A 16,426-nucleotide genomic window follows, 5' to 3' on the forward strand; every position below is an offset into this window, starting at 1 on the left:
GCCACCACTTCGCTTGGTTGCAGGTTCCCTAGCCAAAGGTTTTCATGCATGAATTTAACTGATGTGATAAGACACACCTGTCAAACCTCTGAAAGGTGACTGGTGACTTTGTGTACTGCCCTGGAAAGGCAGCAATTTAGAGTGATGAGCTCTGAGAAACAAAATTCTTTCAAGGTCTCCAACTGTGCATGCAAAAAGACTGAGGTACATATCTGAATCACTTTGAAAATAAATAGACATAATATTAGAGCTATGATTTCATCATAGTATTGCTTATTTCTAGGCACTGCACAGATCTGCTTACCTCTGAATCACTATTTTCCTCTTTCCAAGATGTACCTCTGTACAATGAGAGTGTTATCTGACTTCCTTACCTCGGTTTGTACTATATTATCCTACCTGAATGCACTGACAGTGCAAACTCTCAGGGTATAAAATACCACCAAAGACAAGATCCCAGAGCAAACAGCTTGCAAAGAATTGCTGTAACTATGGCTGAAACAAAATGTGTTCCTCTTACCTGGAATTATAAAGTTTGAGATGGATAACAGAGTTTTTCTAGGGTTAAGATTGGGATGGAGAAGGACAACACCAAGGGGAGTTCTAGATGTGGTCCTATGGGTGTGATTCTATGAACTGCCTGACAATATCACTGGGAGTAGTAGATGCATACAGTTCTACTCCTGTTCATACTAAGTTTTCTTCAATCAAATATTTTGCGGAATATTTTGTGGAAAAAGCCAAGCCAAGATTTTTAGAGTTAGAAATACTTCTTTTTTTCCCTCATAATGTCAATAATAGATTTATGTTTCTAGTTCAGCATCCCTGCATTTGTTGGAATAATCAGTGGGCAAGTGGAACCATAAGGCCCTTCCTTCCCTTCCCTTCCCTTCCCTTCCCTTCCCTTCCCTTCCCTTCCCTTCCCTTCCCTTCCCTTCCCTTCCCTTCCCTTCCCTTCCCTTCCCTTCCCTTCCCTTCCCTTCCCTTCCCTTCCCTTCCCTTCCCTTCCCTTCCCTTCCCTTCCCTTCCCTTCCCTTCCCTTCCCTTCCCTTCCCTTCCCTCTGCCTGCATGAGGAAACAGGGGAGTCTGAAATTTTCAAAGATTGCTGGTTTATTTGGTGGTTTTGTGGGTTTTTGGATTGTTTTAGGTTTGGTTTTGTTTTTAAAGAGTCCAAATGAGAAAAATCTGATGTATTTTGATGAAAAGCCAACTCTGGTAAAAGATTAGATTTTAAAGAACCACCTTTTGAAAACATTTTGGTTTTTTGTTTATTTTAAAATAACACTATTGTTCAATGTATGCCACTTGTAAAGAACTGAGCAGAGAATGCAGTGTATTTGCCTTATATTAGTATCTACTGGTTCTTAGATGCAATTCGTGTCTTCTATGGGCCAGAAGAGTGACAGCTGGTGTGCTGACCAGCATGCATTCATACCTGTCCAGATATGGCTACCTGGAGACCAACAAGATACAGTGCTCTCTTGGAGATAACAGAGAGTCAGCAACTGGACATCAGCTTCTTAACAACTGGCAGCCAAGGGTGACAGAGCATGTGCAAATGCTGTGACTTGACTTTCAAGCCAAGGACCAAGGGCTCTGGGTGCTTTACTAGGAAAACAATTGCCTGGTGTTGGGAGTGAATGAATCGTGGGGGTGGTGAGTGAGAGAAGTGAGTAGTGCTGCCAGCATGGATGTGTGTGCAGGTTTCGTTTACTTCATTTAAAGCTGAAGGGACTCTTAATAACTAACACCTTGTTTTCAAAGGTTATTGTAGACCTGACTCGTGCCCTGTCAGCACAAGATGTCAGACTGTCCTGCAGCTGCTGAAAACTTGAGTCCCTGGGACACTTAAAGGAGCTCATAGTAGGAGCCTTGTTTAGGAGAGGAGTTCAGGTTGAGCAATAAACAGGCATGTCCTGGGTAAAAGTCAAAGGTGACTTTGCTCCTTGGACCCAGTGACCAGCTAAAATATTTCGTTTTAATTTCTCAAAATGAAGTGTCTCTTATCAGCCCCTAAATAATTGCAACAGTTACAGGGAGTTTCTAGGAGCTTTATCCATTCTGGAGTGGAAGAAACTTTGAACTAATGGGAAGGCATCCATTCCACTCTATTCTTCGTCACTGAAAGCATCGTTCTGCATGGGCAACTTGGGTGACCATCTTTCACCTTCTGAAAGAGCAGCTCCTAATAATGGCCTTGAGGAGGCTTGCAGATGAGAAAAGATAAGATCTGTTAATCACTGTTGCCTGGTTCCATTCTTGCGCCATGTTAGATCTAAACAGCGAGTTGTCAGAAGGGGAAGAATCAATTTTAAGCAGTAAAATACATTAAACTGTGTAGTTCACTAAATTGTTCCAATACAGATTAATGTTTTTCTTTTTTTTTTTTTTTTTTTTAAGCAGCTGTCAAGTGCATGGCAAGGAAGATAAATCTTCCCATTTTCTGTGTGTTTTGATCAGCACATCCGCAAGACTAACCTCTGCTATTATGTTTTTGTACTTGCATGATATTTTACAGCCACGTTACAGGTATATTTTTATATAGAAAATAATAATTCAGAATACATGATAACCAAGGAAAATTTAGTACACACTAAAAATAAAAGTTACAGCTTTTTCTTACATTTTAATTTTATTTTGTTTTATTTTTTGAAGAATGAAAAAGAAGAAATCTTATGTTTGTATCACAAACTTCTTTACCTATTTGTAAAGGCAAGCATACACCTCTCTATGAGGTTCATGTAGCTTAGCATTTTATCTTGTTAAAAAAATCTTCACTAAGCAGGAACATTTAGGAGCCGATTGGAACAAACTGGTCAGGCAATGACAGTAAAAAATAATTGAAGATGGATGTTTGCTGAGTAAAACTGCTCAAGACACAGGAAGGAAGACACCTGAAGCTGTAGTTATTCTCTGCTGTTTGAGACTGTGACAAGCTCCATCTGATTGCAGTGTGCGTATCTGTATACACAAGCAAAAGAGATTGCACCTCCACCTAGCAAAGCATGTGTGAGGCTTCAAGTCAAAGTTAGTTTCTAGGCTCCCTCTACAGTCAGTGGAGAAAAGCAGTTACCTCTGGAGGGTAGTTTCCTTTGCTTTCCTTGGACTTGTGTTTCACTGACTTCAAGATGACTTGATACAGATTTGTGAACAACAAAGCAAATTGCCTGTGTGCTTGAGCACCTTAATAGTAAAGGCTGGAGCATGGAAATGGCTACCTCTGCTTATAATTTTCCATTCATCATTTAACAATTATCCATATTTATTTGACAAAAAAAGCCTTAACTATTTTTAGGTATCTATGAAGATGTCTTCTATCCTCCATGACAAAATGAGACATTTGATCAGTTTCATCAGTTTATGATTTTTATGTAGGTAATATTTATTCTAATACATTAATTCTGGGTTTTAATAAAGATTCATATATAGGTTTTGAATTATTTCCTTTAAAGCCAGTAAATGGAGCTATGTTCCCCCTCAGCTACAATGTTATCAGGAGATCTATCATTTGAGAATTTGTTACTACCAACTGTAATTAGCATAGGGTAACTTACACCCTTTATAGTGCTATCTTCTTCACTGAAGGTATAGCAAGTCTGGTTGAGTCAATTTCCTAAGCTATTTCTGACCATGACCTCATGTCTGTTGCATGATGAGGGTTTGTTCTCCTTTTTCTTTTTCTTTTTCTTTTTCTTTTTCTTTTTCTTTTTCTTTTTCTTTTTCTTTTTCTTTTTCTTTTTCTTTTTCTTTTTCTTTTTCTTTTTCTTTTTCTTTTTCTTTTTCTTTTCCTTTTTCTTCTTCTTCTTCTTTTTCTTCTTCTTCTTCTTTTTCTTCTTCTTCTTCTTTTTCTTTTTCTTTTTTCTTTTTTTTCCAGGACACGGCTGAAATTGTTCTTTCTTCTTGTTAAGGAGCATGCTGTAGAAGGAGATCTTCAAGGAGATCGGAGTGCTATATTCATACAATAGACAAGAACAAGTTGTTCCTGTGACAAATACAAAAGATGAACGTTAGGATAACCTTTGTGTTAAAGACTTTGTGTGAATTTAAATGAGAACTAAAAAAAGAGAGGGGTCAGACAAAAGGCACTGAGATAAATTATCTCATGTCAAAACATACAAAATTGATTCTTCTTTGGAGAACTAAATTAATACGAATATTGCAAATGCAGTAACCAGCTGCAAAAAGAGAAAAGTAGGAAGGGACTCTTTCTGTTACCTAAAATGGGTTCTGTCAAAGTCAAGGTGGGAACAGCTGCAATTAGTTTCTGAGTTAGTATTCACTGCTCCTAACTCTGGGTGCTAAAGTCTGCCAACAGACACTGATACTGTGTTTACTAACAAAAAATGGACCTTATTAAGAGTTACAGAGAATCTCAAAATCCAAGTCAGTAATAATTATATCACTCCAGATCTGATAACTAACAGAGAACTAGTGCTCTTTCAGCATACTTTTGTTAGCACTACATGCTGAACAAAAGCTAATAATTAATTGTGAAACAGAGATTTGTTTTCACAGGGTGTAGTGATTAATGCTCCATTGGATTGTCCCACCATGGCCACTGTGTTTTAATTAAAAATATCAGGCTACAGTGGTATTTGAAAGCATGCAGGTGTGGTGGTTGTAACCCTCCCCCCAGGCTGCCTCAATACCTGAGCAAGCCGGGCATGTCAGGAGGGAACAATTCCCATTGTGCAGGTGTAGTGAGCCAAAGCAATGAGGCAGCCCATCCCTGCTCTCAGAGCTCCTACCACATGGGAAAAACCTCTCTTCCTCATGGGAAAGGTGGCAACGATGGGTCACACCTGGCACACCTGCTACCTGGATCATAGCAGGATGGCACCAGAACTTCACGTTCTGAAAAGTTCTGGACATTGACAAATGGTGGAAATCACCAGAAATTACCTCATTCTAAGTGTGGCCAGAGTGACAATGTACTGACTAAAGTCAATGATTTCACAGCCCTATAAACAGCCATCCTAAAGTGGGACCCTTTGAGCTCTCCTGGTGGCAGCATCGTCCTCTGACGGGGACTCTGGCAGAGCCAGTTTAGTGACAGGTCAGTGATCATCTACTGACGATCTCACAAGGATCTGAAGGCCAGATTTTGCAAAGAAGTGGGTGAAAACAGATTTCTCGAGTCTCAAAAATCACTCGTTGAGAATGCTTATGTGTTTAAAGTGGGTAATTCACTAAGTTTGAGAGGGAAATTTGAGCAATAGGTATGCCTACACATATAATCATGTCTATGGATTAATGTGTACAAGTGTGTGTGTCTTATAAACTTGTCTCTGTGTTTTTATCCCCATATCTATATGATTGTTTATATGCATATGATTTGATTTGTCCCTTTTGTAACTATAGTGTGACCCTGTCACCAAATTTGTAATCAGTTTGTTGTTTTGATTCTAACAAACTCCATTGAAATACTTTAAATCACTTTATTAATCAACTATCTATCAAGCGTTATTAGAAATCATATATGTGATCTACCTTGATGAATTTCAAATTGGTGCCAAACTTCAGCAGTTAAATTTCATTCTGTGACAGCAGGTTTAAGTCACTCTGGTTTGTTCCGTACTCTTGTCTTTAAACTAAATCAACAATAAAACCCGTACATTATCAGGCTGGAAGGACTGACGTATTTCTGTACTTGGCTTTGATAAGGGAATTTTTTTTCACATTGTGAACACTAGATCCCGGATTCATTGTTGGTGCTGAATCTTCTGACAGAGTAAAGGTGGGAGTTGAGCTTATACATAAGAACACTACAGTTTCTCGGTAAGATCTCCAAACTGTAAAATACCCAAGAAAGCAGTAACTGCTTTTCTAAGTTTTGTTTTTTACTCAGAGAAGATATAAATGCCAAAAGACTAAGTTCTTCAAATGTGATAGAGAGTAAAAATTAGAGACAGAATTTTGTTTGAAAGCTAGGAATAACTATCTTGGGAATAATCTGAGGATCACAATAACGTTCTTATAGAAAATGCATTGTATTAATAAATAAAGACAAAGGATTAAATTATACAGTACCCTAAAAAATATGATACGAACATTTGGGAATATGGAAATGATGCTGATATTACAAATGCCTGTGTGAAAACTCTACGATTCATAGTAAACAGGAACTTGAATTCTACTCATTACCACCAGCAGGCATGCTCAGCTTTTGCACTACTATGTACATGTTTTCTAAAAATGTAATAAAATAGGTGATGATCTCTACAGCTGCCCTACACAGACAGACAGGCAGGCTTGCTCTTCTGTGCCACATGCATCCTGCTGAGGGAAACCTGAAGCGAGACCACAACAGTCCTCAGATGAAGACCTAGACAGTCTCCTCAGGCCTCCAGGGTGAGCTGGGAATCCCCAGTTACTTTAATAACTAAGCACATTATTTTTTGGGAAGATGACTGGTGATAGTAGTTTTCATAACTTAGTTTTTTCAGAGGTATGTGCAGGTGTAACAGAACGTGGATATCTTTGTATAAGGTTATAAATACAGTAAGCTGTGTATGCCTACGACAGAAATGCTACAGTGGCATCAACAGATAAATATATAATATGTAACTCTTCCTTTCTCTAAAGCTTATAGGAGTGCTTTGGATGATTTGCTCTACCGCTGAATATTTTTCCACATCCTTTTCCCCCCATCTTCTCATACCCCTAAGGTGAAAACTTTTTCTGTCCCCAAAGCAGCCCGCTCAACTCCAAGTCTCTTCTTGGGCAGTTAAGTAAATAATGCTATCCCCTGCCTGGCTGATGAACAGCACAGCACTGCAGACAAATGCAAATTGTGTATTTACTGAGGACTCCCATAGTAGTGCAGCTTTCTAACAAATTAGGTATACATAAGCTTCACTTACATAGATTTCCCCAGATCACTTCACCTACTCTTTGTCTCCTTGATCAACTGGAGAAAAGTCTGGTAAAAGCCATTTTGTAACAGCTCCTCTGAAGGAGCTATATTTGATGCTCCACTGAATCCCCAGTCTCCTCTTCCCACAGACCCCCTGGCATAACTCAGACAGGTTATGGCCTTGTCCATACATCGAGTTGGGCAGGACGCCTCCACTCAGAACCAGCTCTAGCACCGAGCCAGCATCATGTTTCTTCAAGCTGAAGTTTCCCAGCCTGGAGATTACAGCAGTGTCCCTCGCTAAAGGAGCTGCCTCATGGCTCCTCTGGTTGCACCAACACCACTGCCTGTGGAGCTGGGACGTGAAACCTTGTCAGAGAACTAGTCTGCACATGTGTATTTCTAGGGAACCCAGATGTCATTGAACGGTCCTCAGAAGGTCTCCACAAAAAGCGTCATGACTACAGCCCAGAGAAGGATTGACCAGTAAGGGATAAGAGAGGCTGGAGACAGAGCTCCTTGAAATAGCTGTGCTGCTGAGGCATGTGAAGAAACCATGGTCCTAGTGGCAAAGAGTCTACCTTGCTGTCAGCTGTCACAGTGCCACAGTTTTGGCTCCTCTAACCTCAAAGTGGCTACTTTGCCATTTACAAATGCCTAGTGGCTTTGTGCCCGTGGGCTTCTGGAAACATCCAATTTGTGTGTATGCCATAATTGGCTGAATGCAAATATATGTTCATTAATTTCCCAAATTCCATTCCTACCATCACTTGCATGGGAATAATTTTAGCTTTCTAAAAATGTGATTCATTTAGATTGTCTACCTGCTTTTAACATTAGTATAGATAGATAGATTCAATATAGATCTTTGGTAAGGTCACCAGGTGTCCCAGTGTAATGAGTGCTCCGTTTTCATAATGAGATACACAGAGATGGTAAGTTGCCCCAGTTTTTAAAACTGTTGGAAAGCCTTCTGCTGCCTTGGATGCATAATTACTAAGCCTTTGGGAAGGAGGAAAAGAGGATTGTCACAGGAAGGAGAGGCATTTTAAAATGACACCAAAGTAAAATACTATTTTTTCCTTTTTTTGCTGAAAGTGCATCAAACTCTCCCTGATCATTTGCTGTTATGTTTTTCTGCTGTACCAGATTGTTCATACCCATAGATATTTCAACTGAAATTCAGATTTAAATGAACTGTAATTTTATTCTTTGTAAAGATGTGCAGTTGCAGCTGTCAAGAAAGCTATCAGATTTTATTCCACATGATTATTTTTTTACTAAAACTACTGTAGAAACTGAAGCCAGCTCACCAATCTGATCCAGCTTTTGTTTTGCAACCAAAATACTTTGTTAATATTTTTTTTCAAATTGAAAGTTGATTTATATCACACGTACATGCTAAGCAAAAGTATTGCTTGTTCTTCCCTAGTTTCATCTAAAAGTTGAGTGAATCTGAAGAGATGAGTGACTGGTGCCAAGGCAAGTGATTGATAGTGTCAGCCCTCATTTTCCATAGCTATCTCCAGGCATAACTGCTGAAAGTCCCACCTCCAGATGTGGGCTTCAGTACTTTCCTGTCCACAGTCAAGCTCATAAAAATTAAAACCAAAGGGATGTCAAGAAGAAAAGAAGAATAAAAAAGGCTAAAAATGGCCATCTGTTTTGGAAACAGCAACAAACTCTACTTATTCATGGTTGGATTTAAACACCCTTTTAGGTGAGCAATGTGCTTCCATTCAAATATCTTAATCAGAGCTACAAAACAAAGTATTTGAGCCAAGTAAAGAAGGTAATATGTGACATTAAATAATTTAGGTATCCTTGAAATTATATACAACAGCATACCTCATTCCTCTGCTCTTCTCTTTGTATCCATTTAACACTTTCTCTACCAGTCAAGGACAATAATTACTAGTTTTGTGGATTTCTCAGTGAATCCCTTAAGTCAGTTCTTTCAAATTGGTGTGCTTTCACTGTCTCCACATATATTGGGGTAATAAAGCAAAATTCAGTCCCCTTCTGCCAAAGCTATGCTTTTATATCACTCTCGAACAACTAAAAGGCCAATGGAGAAAACAAAATGCAACAAGATCTGCCCTTTTTTAGACATTATTTTTGTTAGAGAACACACATGATGATGCAATCTCTTAAAATACGGAGTGTGCTATAATTCTATACTTAAATAAAACTACATAGTGCAAGTATGTTTCATTTGTGAACCTTATTTCTTCATTTCAGCTCTCAACTGGATCTGCATGTGTGTTCTCAGAGTCAAGTACTCTGGTACAATAGTCAAGAAGGCTTTCTAAGGGGGATTTGGTTGGATTCTCACATTGCAGAACAGGTACTTATGCATGTCCAAGACTCCCACAAGTGGAACGTAAGCTCTATTAATGCATTTCTATAGATGTAAAAGAATAAAACAGGTCACTCCTTAGCTCTTGCCTTGTCCTCTGCTAGGACCCATTATAGCACTTTTTGTACATGTTTTTTTCATTAAAACCGTTCATGCTCCTAAAGGGGGTGGGGAAACTGAATCTAGGAGATATAAAGCCCACAATAACTGCACACAATTTAGCTCTCACATGAGGCCTAACATGATTAAAATAATAAGCATCACACTGTGCTCAACAGCACTTCAACTAGTGTAACTAGGGTATAAAACATTAAACATGTCTCCAATGCAAAATATGTTAAATTAAAACCGCAGCAGCAAGTCTAGGAGAGCATTACAGTGCAGGCTAGACTGCTGTCAGTCTAAGTGTGCTGGTAAAGATGGGAAAGGTTTACTGACATGGCCAAGGGCTGACCAAAAATGCAGTCCACACCTTCCTCTGGAGTACACTGTACGATGGAACGATTGATCCCATCACTGAAAAACTGCCAGCGATTTCTATGAATCTTCAACCAGCTCCTAAATCCTGAGTTTTTCATTAGATCCTTGCTTGAATACTGAGATGGCCATAGCCATAGCCATGGCCTTAGCTCCTCTAAGGTGGCTGCCATCCCCAAGGCCAGAGGGTTGAGTCTGCAGGGACAGCTGTCTGATGACACCAGCTCAGCAGGCAGTAGTCTTCAGAAGGCATGACAAGTGTTGGGAAGTATTAGGAGAAGATATGAGGTGAAACAGCATCATCATCATGCCACAATATAAATCAATAGGGTGTTTGCATCCTGAACACTTAATAGAGATCTTAGTTCTCCATCTGAGACAAGATAAAGTATGAGTAGGAAAGATCCAATGAAGGCAATGAGAAAGGCCAAAGGAGAAGAGTGTTTCTAAATGAGGAATAACTAAAGAGACTAAGGGCTCACCAGGTGGGAAATTGAGGGGACACAGCATTGGTGATATGCTGACTGACCTCACTGTCAACAGGGGATGGATTTTCCCTGTCTCTTTCACTGCAAGAAGCAAGGTTATCTAATGAAACTAACAAGAGGCAGATTTAAAACAAGGAAAAGGAGATTGTTTTTCACATATTGTATATTCAAACCATTAATCTTACAACTGGATGTAGTGGAGTTAAAAGTTTGCATGAAATCAAGAAGCAGCTGGACAAATCAAGGGAGTAAAAATATATTAGTGACTATGAAAGGCAAAGACCATGTCCATGTTCAGGGAGTCTCTGAGATACAGTTTGCAGAAGACTGGAATGATATTTTGAGAAAGTATTTCTGAGTATGTTTGCATTGCTAAATAATTGTTATTTTTAATTTTTTTTGTTCTGCTTTTATGCAACCAGACGTCCTGGGAACTGCTGGAGGACACAGGACTGTCTAGACTTTTCTTGGCCTAACCCTTTCTACAATTTTAGGTTGAATACATTAAAAATTGAACTGAAAAGGTATAAAAATAAAGCCCATCATTTAAAATAGGGGGAAGATATGCTATGAGATTTTTTTGTTGCTGTTGTTTAAATTATATCCCACTGTGGCTCTTTGTGAAACTGATCTTTCAGGGTTTTAATCATCCTGGGAGCAGCAAAAATATGTAACTCTTTTGCAGATAATAAGTGTTATAAATAATTTACTCTGGATTACTGGCTCTCTGGAACATCACTATTGCCTTTGACAATTCACTGGTCGCTTTGGGAAAAGAAACAATTTCTGATGTACTAAGCTTTGTCTAATAAAATGGCTCCTGTAGTGTTCTATCACATGTCAATTTTGACTTCTCTGACAAACTGAAAATCTGTTGATTATCAGCAAAATTATCAAAATACATGAAATACACTGGAATATACCAAGAATTACTTGCTGTACAAAGTCATTCTGAATAATACTATTTCATCAGATGCATTTGGTCTCTCTGGTTACAGAAAAAGGTATGTGTCACGGAAAATGCAAATGTGGCCACTGTTATCAGGTTACATTAGTGTGATAAAAATGTTGATAGGCTCTGCAGCCCACACACCAGACCTGTTGTCATTTTGAGAAAGGAGGTATAAATTTTAAAGGTTTGAGCGTTACTTGAACTTAAGCAGAAACCTATTTTCTGAAGCAGAATTTATTCTTCTGATTTATGGCACAGATTTAGGCTTCTGGGCCTTTCAAAACACCTGAATGCACTTCTTTACATTTTACTTCAAACTATGTAGCCACATTGCCTGTAGCTACATAAGCTTTGGATTGATTTTTATAAATTTTCTTGCTTTCTATAATAGGAATGGGCAGGTTAGTAGCATCTGAAACAGCTCAAGTTATTGCATTTCTGAACTGAAATAATCTATACCTGCCCACAACATAATCTTCATACAGTCAATAGCTTTTATGACAGCATCTGTCTATTGAATGTGAAAGAGAGAATCAGAGTGTAGTTGGCTGTAATTAACATTGTGCAGTACATTAAATAGACTGGGATGAATTTTCCACTGTTCCGCTGTCATTCAGGAATGTCTGAGTCTCCATTTTGATGTGAAAAAGTTGCTGGAAAGGAGTAAGAAACAAGACAAAACAAAATAACAAAAAAAGAAAAATAATCCAGCAATCTCATTTGTTTGTCTTTGTGTCACTGAGGAATGATATGCACCACTTTCTACACCGTGCCCTTTAAGTGATGTGAATTGTTCTTTCTTATGCCTAAGAAAACTGAAGTCTACTGTAGAAAAGGGAACTAAACCAATTTCATCTGCTGATGAACTTCTTTGGTTTTGTTTTGTTTTGTTTTGTTTTTCCCTTGGAGAAATCATGCTCATAATTGGGCATAATAAGCAACTGATACTCAGATTTTTTTTATTTTTTTTTACTACTCTTATGAGTAAAACTCTATGGAGAGGAAGGAATAGCTAATTAATTTATGCTCAGGTTACAGAAAAAACTACTGAGAAAAAAATAAATGAAACACTTTCTTCTTACCGTTTCTTTACTGATTATACTTCAGAAAGACACATCTTTGTAGTAAACCCTCTCATTTCTGAAGATGTGAGAGCTTCAGCACTTTTTATTGTAATCATTAACTATACTGATATCAGAAACCAAGTAGAGAAGACAAGGAAGGGATATTATGATACTATTTCATAGTAATTTTCCAGATTAGAGATATTTGGGGAGATTCAGATAGGTGCTGAGTTTGCAATCAGTGTAAACCATTACAAAGTATAATTTTCACTCTGTAAAAATATTGTTGAGAGCGACTATCTAGAAAAAAAAATTGCCTGAGCTTCTACTGAAGCATAAGCAACACAGACATCTTTAAAAGTTAAATCAACTTTTGCTTCAATAAATTGGAATTTATTATTAATCTCAGTGGGATATGGACTGCAAATGTAAACTTTGTTAATCTAATATTCGACTTCTTGAAGACAAGGATGTTTAGCATACTCAGCAATTTTTCTGACATGTACCTATTCGTCTGTTTTTGTTTGTCTTGCTCTTGATGTCTGTTCCCATTCTTCTTGTTTGTGATTCTTCAATACGTGATGTGGGATGTACTTGACCATTGCTAGAAAATTATCATGTCTCACATTTTGATGAAGAACAACATTTACAGAAAGAGGTGGACATAGGCACAAGGAAAAAGAAGAGCATGTGTCTGATATGACTCCACAACTGTCATAGGAAAATCAATTTGCCCTGGAGCAGACAACTGAGCCTTCGGAGTTTAGAAGATGAGTGATGTTCTGCTAGATGGGGAACCTTAGCATGGAAGACACAAAGAATAGCACTCAGCAAGTCATTAGCCACAAGAGAGCAGAGGCAGAGTTTGTCTGGGAAGTCTGTACAGTGCACCATCTCTCATTGTTAAGAAAGGAAAAAGGTTGTTTTAGGGTGTTGTTCAGAACTGTCATCAAAACATGAGGTTTTCCCCAGGATACTCCTGTGAAAAGTTGAAGTGTCTGCCCTGGACCCTACTGCATTTGTGCTTCTTTAGGTTCTTGAAGGTGTCTCACTTCTGCAGCAGAGTCACAATCTTCATACTGTGGTGGTGGTCAAAAGACTTTCATACCAAGACTGTGCCTTAAAACCGCAAGCCAGAAGTACTGCTTGGGCTCTGTTTCAGTACAAAACTCTTATAATTCATGACCCAGCAGAGTGAGCTCCAGATCCCCAAGACTCAACAGCCCTGTGAGGAAGCCTGAACTGAATTTTAACCTTAATGTCAGATTATATAGACGCAAATTCTACTGTGTAAACTTTGAACTAAAACTTGTGAAAGAACATAACTATTCCTAGGTTTCATTATTTAAAGGAAATTTCACAATTAAACAAAGGGACATGAGCAAATAAAGATCGAAGTAAATTCTCATTTAAATGCATATTTATCTAGAGATACCAGTGTTTCTCCCTTGGCTGAAAGTGATACTGTTGGCTATTAAGCAAGAGCTTTGCAGCAGTTATCACAAGGATGTGATGAGGGATTTTTGTTTGTCATTGCATGGACCTCTGAGGACAGAGGGCTGAATTCCTCCTCTGACATAAAGGAGCTCAGCCTCATCATCTGGCCATATCAGTGGTAAAAACACCTGGATTACTGAGGAATATTGCTGTTATACTTTACTTAAAGGTTTTTTTTTCCATTATATAGAGTTTTGGTGGATTATTTGAGTTACAAGCCACTGCAATGAGATTTTTTAGACATGCTATTTGTTTTCATTTGAAGTATGTAAAGTGAGTAGGCAGCTGCCTGAATTTTGACATACCAGAATGTTTTTTGCCTTTTTTGGTGGGGATACCCAGTATGGCCTCCTAACTAGCTATCAGACATTTGTCTGTTTGCCTGGTAGTTTCTACATAAAACTCTAAATGCTTCTTGTCTATTCACCTGTCAACCTGCTTATCATATTACTAAAACCTGAGTCATTACTAGGGAGAATGGCTTTCAACTTTACGACTGAAAAATAAGAGAAGTGAAAATAAATGGGTGACAAGCCTGTCTTCCTAATGTGTTCCAGTGAGAGCAGGAATGCAGTGTCTTTATGGGGAGTACTACTAGAATCCAATAGTCAATTAAAGTACCTGGACAAAACAACATAATCAGTGCCCATTCATTTTAGACACTTATTATTCTTCATCAAGGCCTGCTAATTATTGCTTTGAGCAGCAAAGCCACAGACATTTTGCAATAGAATATATTTTTAACACTGCATGTGGGAGATAGACCTCTAAAGCCTGGAATCTGATAGTGGAGTTTATATCCTGGATTTCCTTTGTGACTTTACGTTGTGGCTCAGCGGGAACACAAAGAACTAATTTCTATTATTTTACTCCTTTTTTTTTTTTTTCCCCTTATTTTGTTACTATAGTAGCAAAACAATGCAAGACTTTGAAGAGTAACTATATTTTAAATTAAAGAATGCATTTAATAAAGACAAAGAGATGGGAGTAGTTTCTGGAGAAGACATATTTAAATCACGGTGATATCTGGAACTGAAGAATTTTCCATATTAGTTCCTCTGACAATTTCAGTGAACCATAGACCATTGTCCTAGTCAATGTAGTAAAACATAATCCTTAGGATCTAATTGGATTGCTATTTGTAGAGCTCAGGGAATCCTTTGCCCAAAGGAGCTCTTAACAACAAGACATAATTAATCTGGAGGATGTGAATTTCCTAAAGGAAACCTAAACTGATCCCATCAGGAAGTGTAGTCCCTTGCAGCTGATGGAGTGGCACAATGAAAGCAGTTGTCAAAGTGGGATACCAGGAATTCTTTTCTTTAGTATAATTTTTCTCCTGTATGACAGTTTACATGGTTGGAGAATCAGAGAAAAAGCAGAGAGGAAAGCAGAGAGGGCATGGTTGGAGCTTGTTGTGTTCAGGGCAACTAGCCAAAGCAATGGACCTCTACAAACCAGATAGGAAGATATGTTCCAATATATAAAGTCAACATCAAGTCAAGACAAAAAAATGTAAAGCTTCTCTGCTCTGAATCTGAGAGATCAGCTGAAATCAGGCCTTGGGTATGTTCTTTGCAATAGTAATAACTTGAAATGCATTTATTTGTGTCAGTATTAAAATTATTTTGAAAAGGTAGAGTACTATTCATTTGTGTTTTTAGCTATAACTCATAGCTGAACAATATACTGCATGAAATAATTAATCTAAGCTCATGAAGAATCAATAATACCTCTGCATTCTTTGTGCTATTTTGAAATTATCTGTGATTAGGGTCAGACTCATTGTATGGCTCACAAGCATCTGGGAAAAAAACCCAAATCTGTTAGAGTACCATTCAGAGGTGTTTTAGCATGAAAGAATGAGACATAGGAAATACATTTGTATTTTTCTACAGCCACATAGTACTCCTCCTAATGCTAATAATGAATTTCTATACTAAGAATCACCATGTATGCAATTATGTAATTTTAGAACTGCAATTTCAATTAGTGTTTTGAGAGAGAGCTCTGCTGGAAATTCTGTCATACTCTAGTTTTCTGGGGTTGTGTTTGCATGCACTGTTTTTCCCTAATTTACTGTGGGGCTTTTTAATTTTTTCCCCAGGAAAACACCATTGTTGAAGCAACTTAATAGCACAACTTATTTTATCGGTAGCATGTGGACTCTGCTTCACCAGAGCGCACATACCCTCCATTGGGCTGCTAGTTGAGTGTGGGGAAAGATCTAATGACAGCTTTCTTATGTCTGAGAGGAACTGCCTGGGATGACATGATGCTACATGGCTGGAGGGCAAGAGACAATGGGCAGAGATTGAAATAAGAGAGGTTCAGGCCTGGTATAAAGGGAAAACTTTCCTCCATGAGCAGTGGAGCAGCTTGTCCTGAGAGGTTATGCCATCTTCGTCCTTGGAGGGTTTCAAGCCATGACCAAACCAAACCCTCAGCAGCCTGGTCTGACCCTAGAGCTGGACCAGCCGTGGGCAAGGAGTTGGACTAACAACATCCTGAGGCTCATCCCAGCTAGAATTATCCCAGAGGGAGAGAAAGCCACGTCACTGGGATGCAAACACAGGTGATAACCCCATGCAGGAAGGACAGGGATGGCCACCACAGGGACTCCCATCCCTGTGTTGGGGTGGGATTGCTCCTGCAGAGCTCTGTACTGCTGGAGAGCTCCAGGATCTGAGCTAGACTGGAGGTCACTGACCTGAGCTGCAGTGTTTGCATAC

General features: G+C 38.6%; 1 protein-coding gene across 1 annotated transcript in view; it reads right to left on the minus strand.

Annotated features, from left to right (window-relative positions):
- Positions 1–1,087: 1,087 nt before the first annotated feature.
- The window catches only part of LOC135580341 (uncharacterized), a 91,816-nt gene continuing 76,477 nt past the window's right edge, over positions 1,088–16,426 (minus strand). The window contains exon 2 of the mRNA XM_065074421.1: positions 1,088–3,983. Within this exon, the coding sequence (XP_064930493.1) occupies positions 3,607–3,983 (377 nt within the window). The 3' untranslated portion in view covers positions 1,088–3,606. The remainder of the gene's footprint in view (positions 3,984–16,426) is intronic.

The sequence above is a fragment of the Columba livia genome, chromosome 1, assembly GCF_036013475.1.
Source record: "Columba livia isolate bColLiv1 breed racing homer chromosome 1, bColLiv1.pat.W.v2, whole genome shotgun sequence".
NCBI lineage: Eukaryota > Metazoa > Chordata > Aves > Columbiformes > Columbidae > Columba > Columba livia.